General features: G+C 50.8%; 1 protein-coding gene and 1 non-coding gene across 7 annotated transcripts in view; both read left to right on the forward strand.

Annotated features, from left to right (window-relative positions):
* Positions 1-338: 338 nt before the first annotated feature.
* Positions 339-18,488, forward strand: part of PPARGC1B (PPARG coactivator 1 beta) — a 164,428-nt gene continuing 146,278 nt past the window's right edge. For all 6 annotated transcript variants that reach the window (XR_004671706.3, XR_008625454.2, XM_063604673.1 and 3 more), the window contains exon 1: positions 339-4,347. Coding sequence is in view for 4 of the 6 variants with exons in the window: in XM_063604673.1 (XP_063460743.1) it covers positions 4,270-4,347 (78 nt within the window). In the remaining 2 variants the exon portion in view is untranslated. The remainder of the gene's footprint in view (positions 4,348-18,488) is intronic.
* MIR378A (microRNA mir-378a) lies at positions 6,742-6,801 on the forward strand. The gene has a single exon (NR_163075.1). It is a non-coding gene; the product is annotated as a microRNA mir-378a (primary transcript).

An 18,488-nucleotide genomic window follows, 5' to 3' on the forward strand; every position in this document is an offset into this window, starting at 1 on the left:
TGTCTATAAACTGCCATAACATCCGGGCTGCAGGACTCTGTAGAGGTTCATCTAGGCTAGCTCCTTCTTCTTCTTTTTTTTTTTTTTTGAGACGGAGTCTTGCTCTGTCGCCCAGGTTGGAGTGCGATGGCACAATCTCAGCTCACTGCAGCCTCCGCCTCCTGGGTTCAAGCAATTCTCCTGACTCAGCCTCCCTAGTAGCTGGGACTACAGGCGGGGGCCACCACGCCCTGCTAATTTTTTGTATTTTTAGTGAGGTGAGGTTTCACCCTGTTAGCCAGGATGGTCTAGATCTCCTGACCTCATAATCAGCCTGCCTCAGCCTCCCAAAGTGCTGGGATTATAGGCGTGAGCCACTGCGCCCGGACTGCTCCTTCTTTTTTTTTTTTTTGAGATGAAGTCTCGCTCTTGTCCCCAGGCTGGAGTGCGCCCAACTGACCACTCCTTCGTTTTGTTGTTTTTTGTTTTTGAGACGAAGTCTTGCTCTTGCCCCCAGGCTCACTGCAACCTCCGCCTCCCAGGTTCAAGCAATTCTCCTGCCTCAGCCTCCCGAGGAGCTGAGATTACAGGCACCCGCCACCACACCCAGCTAATTTTTGTATTTTTAGTAGAGATGGGGTTTCACCATGTTGGCCAGGCTGGTCTCGAACTCCTGACCTCAGGTGATCCGCCTGCCTCGACCTCCCAAAGTGCTGGGATTACAGGCGTGAGCCACCAGGCCAGGCCGCTCCTTCATTTTATAGATAAGAAAACAGCCTCAGAGAGGAGAAGCAAATGGCACAAGATCATCTGGCACCGCAGGTTTTTTGAGGGCTTTTTTTTTTTGAGATGGGGTCTCAGGCTCTTTTGAGGGCAGTGATGATCACAGATCACTACAGCCTCAACCTCCTGGGCTCAAGTGATGCTCCCATCTTAGCCTCCAGTGTAGGTGGGACCGCAAGTGTACACCATAACCCCTGGCTAATTTTTTTTTTGGTATTTTTTGTAAGGATGGGATCTCCCTATGTTGCCCAGGCTGTTCTCAAACTCCTAGACTCAAGTGATCCTCTGGCCTCAGCCTTCCATTGTTGGGATTACAGGCATGGGCCACCACACCCAGGCCAGGACTTTTAATCTCAATTAAGAACTTCACATTTTTCCATGGGCCAGAGGAACTTCAAATTCCTCCATGAGGCTGAGACTCTGTGAGCAACCTGTGATGAAGGAATTTCTGGGACAATATGCTTTTCAAAAGGACGCTAGATATCTCAGGTGAGGCCCTTTCTCACCTAAATTTCTTGCCAGCCAGAAGACTGTTGTGAGGATGTAGTGACTGGTGAGAAAGTCCCTGACGTTGGGCAATGTGTGGCTTTTCTATCAACACGGGAGTTTTAAAAACAAAAAAGCCTCTGGGAAAGTGCTGTCAGGCCTTCCCTGGCAAGGCAGTGAATGGCACTGCAGCTCTGTAAGGACCAAGGCTAGAGATGGCTGGCTTTGGGGACACTCCAAAGTTTGGCCTCTGGGCTATGAAGGACACACCACCAGTCAGGGGCCAGGCTGGACCTGGAAGGGACATCTCCAGAAACCATCCCACAGGACTCTGACTCTGGTGCCCAGGGGAGTAGCAAAAAAAATGGGGTCTTGGGAGAATTCAAGTCCTTAGTGCTAATGGTGATGACATTGGTGATGTTGGTGATGATTATAGTGATGATGGGCATCTCCTACCTGCAAGATTCAGGGCCAGGCAACTGACTTTACATGAATTGCATTATTTCATTTAATCCATCCTCACAAGATCCCTATGTGGAGCAGTACCATTGCTATCCCCACTTTACAGATGAGGAAACTGAGGCTCAGAGAGGTTAAGTAAATGACCAAGGGCACATAGCTAGTTTGCACCAGGATTCAAATCTGAATATACTGGAGTCCAAAGTACGCCAGCAGCCTGTAAGTGCTGGAAAAAAGGCAAGTAACATTGGCTAGTGCCTTTAAGGGATATATATTTCTTATTCCCATTTTAACAGAAGGGAAACAGAACAGAGCGCTTAGCGTATTCTCCATGAGGTCAGGCACTGTGCCAAGCACTTTACATATATTATCTCCTCAATCATCAAAACATCCCTATGAAGTAGGTGGTTTTTTGGTCCCCATTTGTGTAGATGAGGAAACCGAGGCCCGAGACTAAATGACTTGCTGTGGTTCCAAATCAGGCAGTGTGACTCCAGGGCCCACGCTCTTCACCCCCTGAATTGCTGGATACTGGAACAAGATGTTCCAGTATCCAGATGCAGGGTCTGAAACAGAACCCAGGACTCCTAACTCCTAGTCTAGGGCTCTGAGGCTAGATGCAGGCTCTCTGTTGGAATGCATTGTTCCTTAAAAGCACACTGGCCTTAAGCCCAAAGAGTGAAATCACGGCCTGCGGTTCTGGGAACCTCAGACTGGAGAAGGAAGCTTTTGCCCTGGTGTTCAAGTCTCAGCAGGTGTGTTGGGGACTCTCCCTCTATTTCCTTCTCCCGCTGGAAGGGAGCCCTTGTTAGGTGGGCAGGGTGGGGCAGCCCTTATGAGTACGGTGGGAGGAGGGCAGGAGGCAGGCGTGCCCAATAAAACAGACCTAAAGCTTCCCGCCTTCTTGCCTTCATCCAGGCAGTGCCCTCATCTCCTGTTTGGCAAACAACAGGGCATGATGATGAGAGTTCAAGGTTGGAGTCAGGAGGTCTGAGTTCTGGTTCTGGCTCAGGCAGTCACTCCATGTACACATTGACAGTCAGTTTCCTTATCTGTATAATGTGTGGTGGTGGTGGTGGCAGAGAATCAAAATTCTCCAGCTTTTTCAGTTAACACATCATCTATTAAGTGCCTACTATGTGCCAGAAACTGCAGATACAGCAAGTGCAAAAGCAGATTTAGGCCCTGCTTTCATGGTGTTAGAGTCGTGTAAGGAGAGATACAAAGATTAAGTCTTCATTGCAACAAATGTAAAACGGCAACTGTGACCAGCTTTTAGAGAAAAAAGGCCTGCTGATGGAGCTAAGGGAGCCCATGATGGTGGAGGTGGAAGGAGAGGAAATGGCTTGACAGTCCGAGGGGTAAAAGGGAAAGATGCCCTGAAGAGATTACTAGGTGAGTGGCAAGCCCGTTGTGAGTGGGCCTGCAGAGGCTGGCAGGAGCCCAGCCCCTTCATGCATTGTGGGCATTGGTAAGAGAACTCATTGGAGTTTTTTGGGAGAAGGGTGCTGGGGACGATGGCAGAGAGAGATATATGATCAGGTTTAGCACAGAATATAGGCAAACGCACCCTTCAAGTAAAAGATAAAAATGCTTCCTCCTCCAAGGAGACTTCCTTGATTTCTTTGCTTTTGATCTATGGTATTTCTCCCTCCTTCTCTGGCCTTGTAGCCTGGGTAGAGAAACAGTCCTCCAGGGGAGTAAGACCTAAGCTTTCCCTTCCTGCAACTGATGTGCGCTGTAGCTTTGAACGAGGTCCTAGGTATATACAGACATACATACATATATATACACATACATATATATACACATACATACATATATACATACATACACACACATACATACATATATACACACATACATACATATATATATACACATACATACATATATATATATATATTTTTTTTTTTCAGGAGGGATATGAAGAATGACTTACAGGCGCCCGCCACCATGCCTGGCTAATTTTTTTTGTATTTTTAGTAGAGACGGGGTTTCACCATGTTGGCCAGGCTGGTCTCAAACTCCTGACCTCAGGTGATCCACCCTCCTCGGCCTCCCAAAGTGCTGGGATTACAGGCGTGAGCCACTGCGCCCGGCCTTCGAACGAGGTCCTATGCCTTCTTGAGCCTCAGTTTCCCCAGCTGTGCAGAAGAAGCAGGTTGTCTCGCAGGGCCCGCCCAGCGCTAACGCAACGTGATTCGCTCTGGCAGGAGCCGGGGGCTGCCCGCATTGCTGCGCAGGCATCGGGCTGCTGGCTGGGGCACCGCCACCTGGCTGCCTGCGCTTTACCCCCTGCTGAGGGCTGCGGGAGCTGGTCGCGGCGCCAGACACGGCGCAGGAAAGTGGGTGAGCGACCCCCGGCTCCCGCGGGCGCCGCGCGGCCCCGCCCCCGCAGCTAGCGGCCCTGCGGCAGCCGGGGGCTCGAGCTCCGCCCTCCGCCTCCCGCCGGCCTCACTCCCTCCTCCCTCCTCCCTCCTCCCTTGCTCGCTCGCTGGCTCCCTCCCCCCGGGCCGGCTCGGCGTTGACTCCGCCGCACGCTGCAGCCGCGGCTGGAAGATGGCGGGGAACGACTGCGGCGCGCTGCTGGACGAAGAGCTCTCCTCCTTCTTCCTCAACTATCTCGCTGACACGCAGGTACGGCCGGCTGGGGCTGCGGGCCCGGGGCCAGGGGTGCTGAGCTGCGGGGGCCGCAGCTGCAGCCGCGGAGGCCGGGAGGCAGCGGTGGGAGCCCTGGGGTAACTGGGGGTTCCAGGCTGCAGAGCCCCCCTTCCAGGCGCCCTGCGATGCGCTCCGTTACCGGGGCAGGGAGCCGGAGGTCTCCCGGCGCGTGCCGGAGCGCTGGGGGCGCTACGGCCGCTGGGGAGGGTCTAGCCTTGGCCGCTTGGAGTCCGCCCCCCGGCGGGCAAAACTGGGGGGTACCGCGCTTCCTTTGGGAGGTGGAGGCGCGCCACGGTGTGGGGTACCCTCAGGCTGGCGCTGGGTGCTGGAGGCGCGCCGTCAGCGCCCGGCACTTGCTGCCGTACTTTCACGTGGACTTGTGGCCCCGGCACGGGTGCATGCCCGGGTCTCCGGAGTCCCCTAGTCCTCCAGGCTGTAGTCCCCAGAGTGCTGTTGCTGGCCCCCCGCGGCTTTCTACCCGCGCCCGCAGCGCGGAGTTTCCTGCCAGTTGCCGGCTAAAGGCATAAGGGTCTGCGGGGCACGTGGACATGCGGGCGGAGACAGCGTCTTCCTGGTTTCGCTATCGGGCGGAGCCCCCTGGGGGCAAAAGCCAGGCTGGATGGGGGCGGAAGGACTGTCTGGGGGCGCCTGGGTCCCCCTGCGGTGCGCGGCCCCGGTGCGCGCTCCACGATGCAGGGGGAAGGGAAGGCGAGGCGGAGTCCCAGGCACTGGCTGAGCCCGGGAGCCCCACTGGCGACACGCGCGTGACAGGAGAGGGTGCTCTGGTGTGCCGGGGCGCGGGGGAGCGAGGAAGCTGGTGGCTTGGAGACTGGGAGAGGGGTGCTGCTGGGACAAGCAGCCACCAAAAATGTCAGCACGAGGCGTGCGCGGCCCCCACCCCTTCCCCCATTTTCCCCACCCAATGCCTGTTGCAAGCATAAAGTTTGGCTCCAGAGTTAGGGCTTTTTCTCTGGGCGCCCGGCTGCGGGTCATCGGGAAGCTGAGGATGCGGCGGAACCTCGGAGGAGCCCCGGGTGCTGGCACACGCCTGGGCACGGAGAGGGGCGGCCGGGCGGAACCGGGCGCGGCTCGCGGGGGCTGGTTTGGTACCTGGAGTGGGAGCGCCGGTGCCGGCCCGTTTTGCATAACAGTGGAAGGGAGGGGGAAGGCGGAGATGGGGGGAGGGAGGTGGGAGGAGAGAGAGGGAAACTTTGCTTCTTGTTATAATCTGCCTGTCTTTGGGCGGCAGCAGCTGTCATGGGACCGGGTGGGCGGGGAGAGGCTTGCAAGCTGACTCCTTGCGGTGAAACGCGACTTGGAAGGGACGCCGCAGCCGAGACGTTCAGCTCCGGGCGGCGACTTCGGGCTGGCGGCTGGGACGGCGTGGCGTGGCAGGGTGTCGCCGAGAGGAAGCCCGCCACGCGGGAGGCAGGCCGCCCCTGGCCCGCTGCAGACGCCGCTGCGTAGGGGAGCCGCGGGGCCGCGTGGTCGGTGGCGGGCGCGCTCGGGTGGGTTCGCGGCAGAGGCCGGAGGGGCTAGTGGCGTGTGATTGCGCTTCTCGAGATCGAGGGGAATGTGTGATGAGCGGGTTGCGCGCGCGGGTGTGTGTGTGTGTGTGTGCACACGCCGCGCGCGCCGGGCGCGTACCTTTACCTCTGACGAAACTGCGGTGGAGCTCCCGCCGTCGTCGCCGGGCTCCGTCACACGCCCCGCGCCGGTGTCTGCGCCGAAGGCAGGTCCCAGCCTCAGTACCCCCAGAGCCGACAGCTTGGGGCTAGCGGGCACTGAGTGCGGGAGGAGGGGCAGAGTCACTCCTGGGAAGATTCTGTCCCCAGATCTCGAAATTGCCCGGGGGCGTCTCCGAATCTCTTGGCTGAAAAGCGGATGAGAGAGGCCTGAAATAGCCGGAGACTCGTTCAGGGACCCATGTCAAGAACTGTCCGCTTTGGACTGTACCCCGGATTTTAACTCGATCTTCAGTGTTTGGCTCAGCAATAATTAATTATTTTGCCCTTTAGCCGCCCAGCGAGCCTAGCTAGCAGAAATATTTCAACTAAGGAAACTAGAAAATTGAATAATCAGTTGTTTGCAGGAGCAGTGCAGTGAAAGTTAATCTGGGACATTTGCTTTTTTTATTTAACCACGTGACAGGCCGAGGATCTTCTGGTGATCTTTGCCGGCCCAACTTGGGAAATGTAATTGATAGGATGAGCTTTGAGCCGCCCCTAGAAGGCTGGGAGAGCCCAGCCGGAAGAGGACCTGGGCGGGCCCAGTGTGCGCCTCCTCATTTTACAGTTGGAGAAAGAGGCTGCGAGGGGTGAGCGGCTTGTATGGGACCATGCAGCCAGAGGGTGACAGAGCCACCCAGGGCTCCTGACTCCAGGTCCTGTGTGTTACCTAGAAATAGCACTGGACTTGGAGTCAGAAGGCCTGAGTGGAGTCACCTTCCCCACTCTCTGGCTGGGTGACCCCAGGGCAAGCCATTTGAACTCTCCGAGCCTCATTTCCTCCATCTGTCAAATGGGGCTGGTGGTGCCGCAAGAGAATCCAATGGCCTGGTGGTGGGGGTGAGCAGTGTTTGCATGTGAGATGTTCTGGTTGTTCCTGCAACCCCCTCTCCTCCCCCAAACTTTCCCTGACCCTCCCCTCCTCCATCTCCCTTTGGGAGCTTTGGGGAAAGTGGATTAAATGGTAATTCATTGTCTTTGTCCCAAAAGATTGTTGTTGTCTTTGGTGGCTAATCCAGGGTTAGATTAGAGGGAGGACTTCTGTTTAGGAGACTTAATTTTTACTCATTGGGGCCAAAGTACGGAAATTTAGCAGAACAAGGATTGCGAAAGTTTCTTGGAAAGCTTTGAGGCATGGATCCCAAAGGACTGTGGGTGGCTTCACCTTTGTTCAGGCCATGCCCCTGGCCCAGAGTACCCTCACCCACCCGTCCTGCATGGCCTTCTCCTCTACTAGGCTCTCCCAGCCCAGCTTGCCCTGCTTTCTCTCCTTTGGTTTTCTGCATCTGTGTTATACAACCAAGCACTTTGTGTGAGTCTGGTGTCCAGTAAGATTCTAGCACTAGGGTTGTGCCTTTTATCATTGTGCCTGCAAGGCACCTGTCAGTATGCTGAGCTGTGTTCCTTTGCTTAGCTCTTGGCTAGGCACATGGATTACAGACAGGGGTGCAGCTGGGTCCTGCCAAACAGAAGCTCCCAGGCTAGCAGGGGAGACAGCTGGGCAGCGAGTGTGGGAGAGAGGAATGCAGAGGGCTGCAGCTGTGGGCAAAAGCTTAGACCCCAAAGGCCACACAGCAAGTCCACACTAAATATGGGCTATTTGAAGTTGCTTAGGGCATCAGTCATAGATGCACAAAATGTCAGAGTTGGCAGCGGGAATGTTAGAAATCATCAGTTCTAACAACTTATTTAAAAATATTTAATTATAGAATTGTTAGAAAATACTGCCAAGCATAAAGAAAAAAATGAGAAATATGTAACATGACCCAAAGATAACCACTTAATTGTCATGTATATTCCAGACTGTTTATTTTCTGTTCATATAGATCACATCTTATTTTTAAAAAATGGAGTTGCCGGGTACGGTGGCTCACCCCTGTAATCCTAGCACTTTGGGAGGCCGAGGCGGGTGAATCACCTGAGGTCAGGAGTTCTGGACCAGCCTGGCCAACATGGTGAAATCCTGTCTCTACTAAAAATACAAAAATTAGCTGGGCGTGGTGGCACACACCTGTAATCCCAGCTACTTGGGAGGCTGAGGCAGGAGAATCGCTTGAACCCGGGAGGCGGAGGTTGCAGTGAGCCGAGATCGCGCCACTTCACTCTAGCCTGGACAAAAGAGCGAAACTCATTCTCAAAAAAAAAAAAAAAAAAAAAGGAGTTATCCTGAATATACTGATTTGTAACTTGGAATTGCACTGTTCTGTAACTTGTTTTTTTTTTTCCTCTTCCAAACAATATGCTGTGAACATCTTTCCACATCAGTAAATATTCTACTTAGTATCTTAATGATTATATAATGTTTTGTTGAAGATTGAACCGAGATGTATTTAATTAATCCTTTATCGTTACTCATTTACGTTGTTTAATTTTTTTATTTTGCTATTGTAAGCAATGCTAAAACGAATATCTTTTTATGTATGTCTTTGTTTCTTCCTTTAAGTTCCTAGAAGTGAAATTACTCCATCAAACCCATTCCTGGATTCTCTTCTAGAAAGATTGTACTTATTTGTGCACTGGCATGGTCTGGGAACACCTGGTTTCCTATACCCAGATAACTGTTGATATTTTCATTGTTTTTCATTTTTACCAGTCTGTTCATCAATAAATTCTGTTACCCTTATTGTTTTAATGTGCATTTATTTGATTACTTGTGATGCTAAACTTCTTCCCCATATGATCATGGGCGACTTGTGGTTCTGTGTTTCTGAACTTGGCCCATTTTGCAATTGGTATCTTGTCTCCTCGTTGTTCTAAAGCTGGGACTGAGCACCCAGAAGGGCCCCCTGCCACATGGAGAACTGGGAAAATGGCTCCACACACCCCTTGAAGCCAAGGCCAACTTCTTTTTCAAATCAGTTTGTAGATTTGGACAAATGTATAGTGTGTGGGAGAAGATTGAAGCATAGCCTTCACTGGGTGCATTTGCCCATTCTTTATCTGTGTGAGACTTAGGGAGAGTAACTTCTTCACCTGAGCCAGAAGGGGTCATGTTCACCAGAGACCTGGGCTCCACTTTCATTGGGATTCCCTGGCTGGTGCTAATGATCAGGATGCCTGTGAAACCCAGGAAGGGCAATGGCCCAGCAGCTGTGCCCCACGGGCTCATATTTCCTCTTTACCTTAGGGCCCTCCTCTTAGCAGCTCGTGCAGGCCAGGCAGAAGTTCCACTATGCCACGTGAGTCACCCTCTTCCTTCTTCCTCTGGAATAATAGAAGAAAGACTGGCTCGAGTGAGAAGCAGTCTTGCAAAGGGGGCTCAGGCTTGGAAATGCCTAACAAGAATATTGCAGTGTTGATCCTTGCCTTCTCCTTCATCATCATCATCAGTGATGTTTACTGAGTATCCCCTAGACCCCATGCAGTTTTCTGAGCCTTCTGTTTGCACTACTACATTTCATTCTCATAGATATTGTGCAAAATGTAGGTGCTGTTGCACAGTTGTACAGATCTTACAGTTTCAGAGAACTCACTGACTTGTGGAAGACTAATTACCTTTGAGTAAGTAGAAGAGCCAGCATTAGTGGGCAGTGTTCCCAGACTATTTGACTCCAAGCTCCTTGAAGACAGGGGCTACTCTCAGTTTTTGTTCATCAGTGTTTTTCTAGCACCTTGAGCAAATGAAGGCACATAGATTGTATAGAGAGAATGCAGAGGCTGGGTGCGGCGGCTCACGCCTGTAATACCAGCACTTTGGGAGGCCAAGGCGGGCAGATCACGAGGCCAGGAGTTCGAGATCAGCCTGACCAACATGGTGAAACCCCGTCTCTACTAAAAATACAAAAATTAGCCGGGCGTGGTGGTGTGTGCCTGTAATCCCAGCTACTCAGGAGGCTGAGGCCGGAGAATTGCTTGAACCCGGAGAATTGCTTGAACCCGGGAGGCGGAGGTTGCAGTGAGCTAAGATTGCACCACTGCACTCCAGCCTAGGCAACAGAGTGAGACTCCATCTCCAAAAAAACAAAAAAGAAAGAATGCAGAACAAGTCCCTCTGCTTCTCTACGCCTGTTTTTCAGTCCTTGAAATGGGGATAATAGGCCCTCTCGATTGGGAGTGAAATAATACAGTATATCTAAAATGAGCATTAACCTGCTACTCATGAAAGTTGGAATAATTCTCTCTTTGAAGTACTTTAGAAGGACAGGATTAAGTATGGAGCTAATTTTCATGCATGCAATCTTTTTTTTTTTGCGTAAAAAAGAGAAGCATAATTCTTATTAGAGAGTGAAGGGTACCCAAATAAAGTCATTTGGAAGAAAATGATCAGGGTCAGTTTCTATCTGTCCTCCTACAAGGTAGTCGGAGTGCCTCATATCCATCCCATTGACACTCAGCTGATGCAGAATCGATTGGATTGATCTTTCTGTTCTTCTCCCCTTCTGATCTAGGTTTTTGTCTGTTTGTAACTAGATTCCTGCAGTTACTACCGAAGAGATCTTTGCTGCACCTGACTTTGTCTTCTTCCATTTGCCCTTAGCCCAGATGGCAGATCAGTCCTCTTAGAGGGCATATCTGACATCACTCTCTTGCTCACACATCTCCCATGGCTCCTCAGTACATTTTTTTTTCTTTTAAGACTTTATTTTTTTAGAACAATTTCAGGTTCACAGCAAAATTGAAAGGAAGGTACAGAGATTTGCCATATACCCTTGCCCCCAACATGCATAGCCTCCCCCATTATTAATATTCCCCACCAGAGTTGTAGATTTGTTATAATTGATGAACCTACATTGACACATCATTGTCACCCCAGAGTCTGTAGTTTACATTAGGGTTCACTCCGTGGGTTTGGACAAATCTGTAATGACAGGTATCTACCATGGTAACATCACACAGAATAGTTTCACTGCCCTGGAAATCTGCTCTACCTTTTCATTTCTTCTGTCCCCCAACTCCTGACAACCACTGATCTTTTTACCGTTTGTACAGTTTTGCCTTTTCCAGAATGTCATATAGTTGGAATCACGCAGTGTGTAGTGTTTTCAGATTGGCTTTTTTTTCACTTGCTGATAGGAATTTAAGGTTCCTCCATGACTTTCATGGCTTGATAGCTTAGCTCTCCGGTATTTTAAAATTAAAGCCTAAACTTAAACCTGATTTCCGAAGGCCTTCGGGTACTTTTAAGTTGGAGAGTTAGGCCCTTGACTTTGTCTTGAGCTGTCTGCTTTTACTTTGGGATCCTGTACCTCCCCAGGAAAACCCTGCATTTTCCTCCTGGAGGCTTAGACTCGGGCTGCCCTTTTCTGTGTCCTCCTTCTCCATTTCCATGATTCATCCTGCGAGCCCCTGCTCACCAGCCACTGTTTTGGCGATGCCCTCTCCCTCACCTCCAAGCCAGCTGTTCCATCTTCTGTGTGGCAGTACGCAGGGCCAGCAGAGCACTGACCTTGGAATCCCCTTATTGGGTTTGAGTCTTGGTTCTGCGATTTGCCAGCTTCGAGGCCTTTGGCAGGTCACATAACCTTTCTGAGCTTCTGTTTCCTGAAGTGAGAAGATATGATGATTAAGATTGTTGTGAAGAGGCCGGGCACAGTGGCTTACGCCTGTAATGCCAGCGCTTTGGGAGGCTGAGGTGGGTGGATCACCTGAGGTCAGGAGTTCGAGACCAGCCTGGCCAACATGATGAAACCGCGTCTCTACTAAAAATACAAAAATTAGCCGGGCATGGTGGCACATGCCTGTATTCCCAGCTACTTGGGAGGCTGAGGCAGGAGAATCACTTGAACTGGGGAGGTGAAGGTTGCAGTGAACCAGGATCACACTACTACACTCCAGCTTGGGTGACAGAGCGAGACTCTGTCTCAAAAAAAAAGATTGTTGTGAAGAGTCAGTGAAAATCGAATGACAACATGGATTTAAAGCATGTAACACATGCCTGGCACAGAATAAGCACCAAATAATAGATATATCTCTTCATCTATAGATCATATTAAGTGTTAGGACATCACTCCTGGACGTTAAGCTCCACAAAGGCAAGAATTTTCGTTTATTTCATCCACCTTGTTTTTCACCATAATGAATAGATCAGTGCCTGGAATATAACAGACATTTAATCAGTCCTCATTGAATGATTAGGAAATCACTCCTGGACGTTAAGCTCCACAAAGGCAAGGATTTTCATTCATTTCACCCACCTTTTGTTTTCACCACAGTGAATAGATCCGTGCCTGGAACATAACAGACATTTAATCAATCCTCATTGAGTGAATGAATATGCTAGACTATGAGCCTCTTCAGGGCAGACACTGCTTCTTGTTTTATATCTTCAGTCTGAGTGTTCCTGAGAAGGGATGGAATACAAGTCTGGTGGAATGAACTGGAATGTCCTCTCCCCGCCACCATCCCTGCCATTTTAATGTATTCATAGCCTACCTGAACTTTAAGCCCCCTCTTGAAAGCCTGCCCTCTTTGGAAAGCATTTTTTTTTTTTTGAGATGGCGTCTCACTCTGTCGCCCAGGTTGGAGTGCAGTGGCGCAATCTCGGCTCACTGCAACCTCCCGGGTTCAAGCGATTCTTCTGCCTCAGCCTCCCAAGTAGCTGAGACTACGGGCATGTGCCACCACACCTGGCTAATTTTTATATTTTTAGTAGAGACGGGGTTTCACCATATTGGCCGGGCTGGTCTTGAACTCCTGACCTCGTGATCCGCTCGCCTCGGCCTCCCAAAATGCTGGGATTGCAGGCATGAACCACCGCATCCAGCCTCTAGAAAGCCTTTGAAGCTAACTTCTTCTGCTTCCACCACCCACGTGGCTTGTGCCACTTACTATCCCATGGTATCTGAGTGTGCTTTTATTCCTACAACTGGATTGAAAGCTCTGGGAGGACAAGAAATTATTTTTATCCTGGACTAGCAGTGTGGTTGCCTAGAAGAGCGTTTTATAGGTTTCAATGTCAGGTTCTCTGAAAGAACTTTGTATTTTAAACATTTGACTATGGAAAATGTCAACTCATACAGAAGTAGACAGTAGAGAGAACAGTATGGTGAATCCCCATCCCTCCATCACCCAGCGTCCACTGTTAAAGACTTGCAGTCACTCTTATTCCATCTCCATGTACAAGACGTCATTTCATCTGTGACTATTTCGTTGTGTATCTGTGAAGAGACTTCTGAGTGCTATTGCATGGATTTCTCCCAATAACTGTGAGACTGGCTTTCCCCATTTTGTAGGTGATGAAACTGAGGTGCAGGGAGGTTAGGTCAGTTGCTCAGGGTCTTGAAGCTAGTGAGCGGCTTACCTGGGATTTGAATCTTGACTGTGAGCAGCTCCCTCTCCTTCCAGGCTTGGGGCAGGGGGCCCTTGGAGATACAGGTACACCTTGCCATTTCCAGAAGAGAGGAAGCTGAGGTCCAGCTCCTTGGCTGGAGGAAGCCCAGGCCCCTGACTCCCTGGCAAGTTCATTTCCAGTGTCAGGTCTTGCGAGGTGCGGTGGGCCTTAGCTCTTGGGGAGGGCCAGGGTGGGTAGTCCTCTGAGAGACACCATTGCCCTGAGTGGCTGGGCTTTGGATGGCCGTGGGACCCTGGGGCAAGGTCTACCACCACCCCTGGACAGACTGCATTTTCTTCCTACTCTTGTCATTCCTAAATCCCAAAGGTCCTCCTTGCAGCTGACCACGAGTTCTCTCATGAGATGCTCAGGACTACCCAGTGAGGGAGAGGGAGCCAAGGGGTCAGCAGCTGGGTTCACAGAGCTCAGAGAGGAGGGACCTGGCCTGAGGTCACCCAGCTGGCCTGGGCACAGGGTTGACAGGCTCTTGGTGGCGTCTGGACCCTTGGGCTCCCACCCTGCTCTTTCCTCAGGATAGAGACCGAATTGCTACCCAGATCTGGAGTAGGAGACCAGAGACGAGACCTGAGAGACTTTCACAAATGGTGGGATAAAGCCATTGATTAACTGTCCCCAAAGGCCTGTGATGACTGTTTGGTGTTTTAGATAAGAAAACAAACATTTGCCCTAATTGTTTGCTTCAGTGACTGAGAGGGCTGTGAATTCTAGGATGGGGTTCTGCTTGGGCAAAGCCCTGGGAGCTTGGCAGAGAATTTCTTTGGGCCTTCTTTTTCTATCTAGGAAATGGGGATGATAGTAGCATATGCTTTGAAGGCTTTTAGTGAAGAATAGTTGAGGCAATGTCTGTAAAGTGTTCAGAAATGCTCAATGAGTAGTAACCCTTGTTATTATGAAAAGGGGACACATGTAATGCAGACCCTGCCATTTGTCTTCCCGCTGAGCTCCAGGTCCTTGATCTAGGTGAGGCCCTGAGGTTCTTCTTGCAGAGTGTTTTTTCCTCTCTACTTGTGGGGCAGGTGACGAGGGATCCCATCCAGCCTTAGCAAGTGTTGCAATACTGACTTAGGAAACCACTTCTAGTGAGATGCCACTTGAAGAGAGAAGAAATACCCAATAGTGGTTAAGAGCTGTAGGCTTTGGAGTTTTAACTGCCTATGGTTTAAATCAGTGCTCTACCACTTACTAGCTATGTGACCTTGAGCAAGTATCTTAACTTCTCTGACCTCAGTTTCTTCATATATTATCCCCCAAATTGGGGATAATAATAGTATGCTCTTTGTAGGATAACTTAAGATAGCTGCAGATAATTAAGGCTTGCAGCTTCACGTGACATATAGTAAGCGCTCAATAAATGGTGGTCACTAGGATGATGACAACGACAATGATGTAAAAATATAAAACACACAAATGTCAATTTGAGCTTTCTGGGAGTTGGGAGTGCCTTAGAGACGATCTTGCTTAATGCCCTTACCTTGAAGGAAGGAAACAGACTAGAAACAGATCAGAGGATGCCTTCAGGTCACTCAGCAGAGGCAAGACAGGGCCCTCGGCTGCTGTCTGCTTGGCCGGGCTGGCTCTGAGTAGCTGGGACTCAACTGTCTGGGACCCACTGTCTGGGAACTCAGCCGGGCGAGCCCTGCTTGGCTGAGAGATGGATGCTCCCCGACAGCTCTGCAGCCGTATTTTTTCCCTGTGATCGCCTGGCAGAACATAGTCATTTAGCAGAAGGAATGCGAGGAGATGTTAGAAACCAACCAGGCCCTGAGCAGTTGCAGCAGCCGGCCCACGAGTTGCTCCCTGATGTTGCCATGGCAAACAGCCTTGGCAACGTGGCTGCTCGCGCCTTTATTTCTGGTCTCAGGCTCTTTGCAAGGAAGTGTGGTACCCAGAACACTGGGGAGGGCCCTGCCCTGGATCCTTGGCACTGAGGGCAACCCGGCCTTTATGCTGCTAGCAGTCCCAGGCCACAGCAGCCCCTGCTCAAAACACCTGCAGACCCACCCTGCCTTTGCAGAAGCAGACTACTGGGTATGGGATTTGAAGCCTCAAATGTCCATGTAGCTGACTATCCATCTATTTGTCAAATACTGTGTTTGGCAATGCCATACTGTTCCCACCACTGCAAGAGCACAGCCCCAAAATATTCTTTTTTTTTTTTTTTTCGTGAGACAGAGTCTTACCCTGTTGCCCAGGCTGGAGTGCAGTGGCGCGATCTCAGCTCACTGCAACCCCCGCCTCCCGGTCAAGTGATTCTCCTGCCTCAGCCTCCCGAGTAGCTGGGATTACAGGCGTCTGCCACCATGCCTGGCTAATTTTTTTGTATTTTTAGTAGAGATCGGGTTTCACCATGTTGGCTAGGCTGGTCTTGAACTCCTGACCTCAGGTAATTCAAACCTCTCGGCCTCCCAAAGTGCTGGGATTACAAGCGTGAGCCACCACGCCTGGCATAGCCACATAATATTCTTAACATGAACCCTGGTATTAAAGGTTCCCAGGCAGGTGTCATCTTCAACCATGTCCTTCAAGGATGGTGATGATGATGATGATGGTGGTGGTGGTGATAACAGTCAACAACTGCTATATCCCCTTCAAGAGATCAGGCCCTGTGCCACATCCTTCACATGTGTAATCACATTTAATCTCAGAGGAACCCCATGAGGCAGTCCCACTGCTATCCCCATTTTACAGTTGGGTAGACCTAGGCCAACTCAGAGTTTGTGGCGCTGGTGCTGTTCTGCAGCTCCTCCCCTACACCAGGCAACCATGGGGGCCCCGCCATGAAGTGTCTGTCCCCTCCCTGTGCCCCTCTCCCATCTGCACCTGCACACTGCAAGGCTCAGCTCAAGTGATGCCTCCGGTAGTTCCCCCTCTCAGAACTGGCCCTTTTTGCTCTGCGATCCCCACAGTCTGCTACAGACACTTTCTGTTCCCTGCCTTCCCTCAATACTCTGCCACTCTGGTGAGTTTATTTCTGCCCTCCAGCCATCCCAAAACAAAACAGAAGGGCAGACTGGCTAAGGAGGAGAGCTCTGACTGTGCTGAGGAGTTTGGACTTGGCAGGCAGTGGGGAGTTGGCAAAGAGTTTTATTATTATTATTCATAACAGTAATAATATAAAAGAGCCAACACTTAGAGACTTATTGGTATGTGCCAGGTACTAAGCTAGGGCCATTAGGTGCTTTACCTTGTTTAATCAACTACCGGTGAGGTTGGCAGTATGGCAAATGAGAAAACAGACTTGGAGAATTTCAGTGACTTCCCCAAATCACCTAGCTAGGAAGTAGGCTGGGATTTGAACCTAGGTTTGTCTGACTTCAGAGCACATGGTCCTAACCATTGCAGTGGTGGCTAATTTGGCTAAGCACATAGAAGGACTGGAATGGTGTAACAGGAGGCATCTGTGGTGTGGCTGGGGTGGGTGGTGGGGCCCATACCCTGCCTCAGCTGTGGGGCTCAGTGGAAATCACTAGATATAGGTAAGAGGGCAGGCGGCTCAGAGTGGTGCCCTCATAGCCAAGATGGGGGTGCAGAAGAGGATTTATATGGGGAGAACATCCATTTATTCAGGGCCCACTGTGTGCCAGGTCTGTTCCTTACTCTGGCCTTCCCTGGAGCCTGGTTAAATGTAAACTGTAGCCTCAGCCCTTTATAACCTTTGTTTATGTGTTTATTCTTTTTTTTTTTTGAGACAGATTCTCGCTCTGTCTCCCAGGCTGGAGTGCAGTGGTGTGATCTCGGCTCACTGCAACCTCTGCCTCCTGGGTTCAACTGATTCTCCTGCCTCAGCCTCCCGAGTAGCTGGGATTACAGACGCCCACCACCACACCTGGCTAATTTTTGTATTTTTAGTGGAGATGGGATTTCTCCATATTGGCCAGGCTGGTCTCGAACTCGTGACCTCAGGTGATTGCCTGCTTTGGCCTCCCAAAGTGCTGAGATTCCAGGTGTGAGCCACCGTGCCCGGCCCTATTTATTCTTTACTATTCCCTCTTCTCTACCCAGTTGGGACTGGAGCTCATCTAGCTGGATTTCCATCAAATCCCAGTGACTTAACAGTCCCTGGCACACTGTAGGCCCCCAATAAATAGTTGTTGGATGACTGAATGATGAACAAATGCTGTTCGATCTTTCACAACATTTGCCTGATGTTTGCCTGGCCCAGAGGTCCTTCTTTGTGCCTGGAGACGTGCTAGGATGTGTGGGTGAGGTGAGTGTGGCAGCATTGTACCAGTCCCCACAAGGAGTCGCCTGCCCTTGTCACCAAGATAAGTCTTGCACACGAAGGATCAAAGGCAAACACTTTGTGGAGCCTCCAGAACCCACTATCAGAATACACCTCCAGTGCACAGATCTTTGTGGAATGATAAACCACTGCTAGGAATCCAGTCTGTTCCAGGGCATGGCTCTGCCTCAACTGGGGAGGGGCTCAGAGTTTCGAGAGTCTTGGTATCTGCAGGGAGGTGTCTGGTCAGATGTCCCCACATATTCCCGGGGGATTGAAACCAGCACTTTACACTAGGCCTCATGCCTATGACCCACCCACTTACTCCAGAGAGACTAGGCAGGCTGCCTGCACTCATGAGGAAGGAAGAGAAATCCAGGGAGGTGAAGGGGCAAGAGAGGACTTGGGGACCAGTGACCACAGTGCCCAGCCCAAGAAAATGAACTTCAGGCTGCGTGGATCTTCCCTTGCTTAGAATCTCCTCATATGTTGCACCTGGCACCTTTCCTGCCTAGGGCCAATTCACTCTTAGTTTGCACATGGTTCTTACAAGCTTGGCAGTCATGTCAAGCAAGGCCTCATGACATGAGAAGCAGCACATTGGTTCTGTTAGTGTGTGCCTATGTAGGCATGGGGTGAGAGGTGAGGATCTACCAGAGGCAGACACGTGGACTGCAGCACCGAAGCCAGCTTGGGGCCAATTAGTGAGGGGGCTGAGGGGTCCTGCACACCTGTCTTGTTCCTGAATACATTACTATGTGAAAGCGCAAAGCTCATTGGTGAAGACAGTGTATCGTGTCTGAGGAAAGGTACATTCTGTTCAGTGTTCTCCGAGAAAGCAAGAAAGTGTGAAGTACATTTTGGTATTACCATCAAA

Source organism: Pan paniscus, chromosome 4, assembly GCF_029289425.2.
Source record: "Pan paniscus chromosome 4, NHGRI_mPanPan1-v2.0_pri, whole genome shotgun sequence".
Classification (NCBI taxonomy): domain Eukaryota; kingdom Metazoa; phylum Chordata; class Mammalia; order Primates; family Hominidae; genus Pan; species Pan paniscus.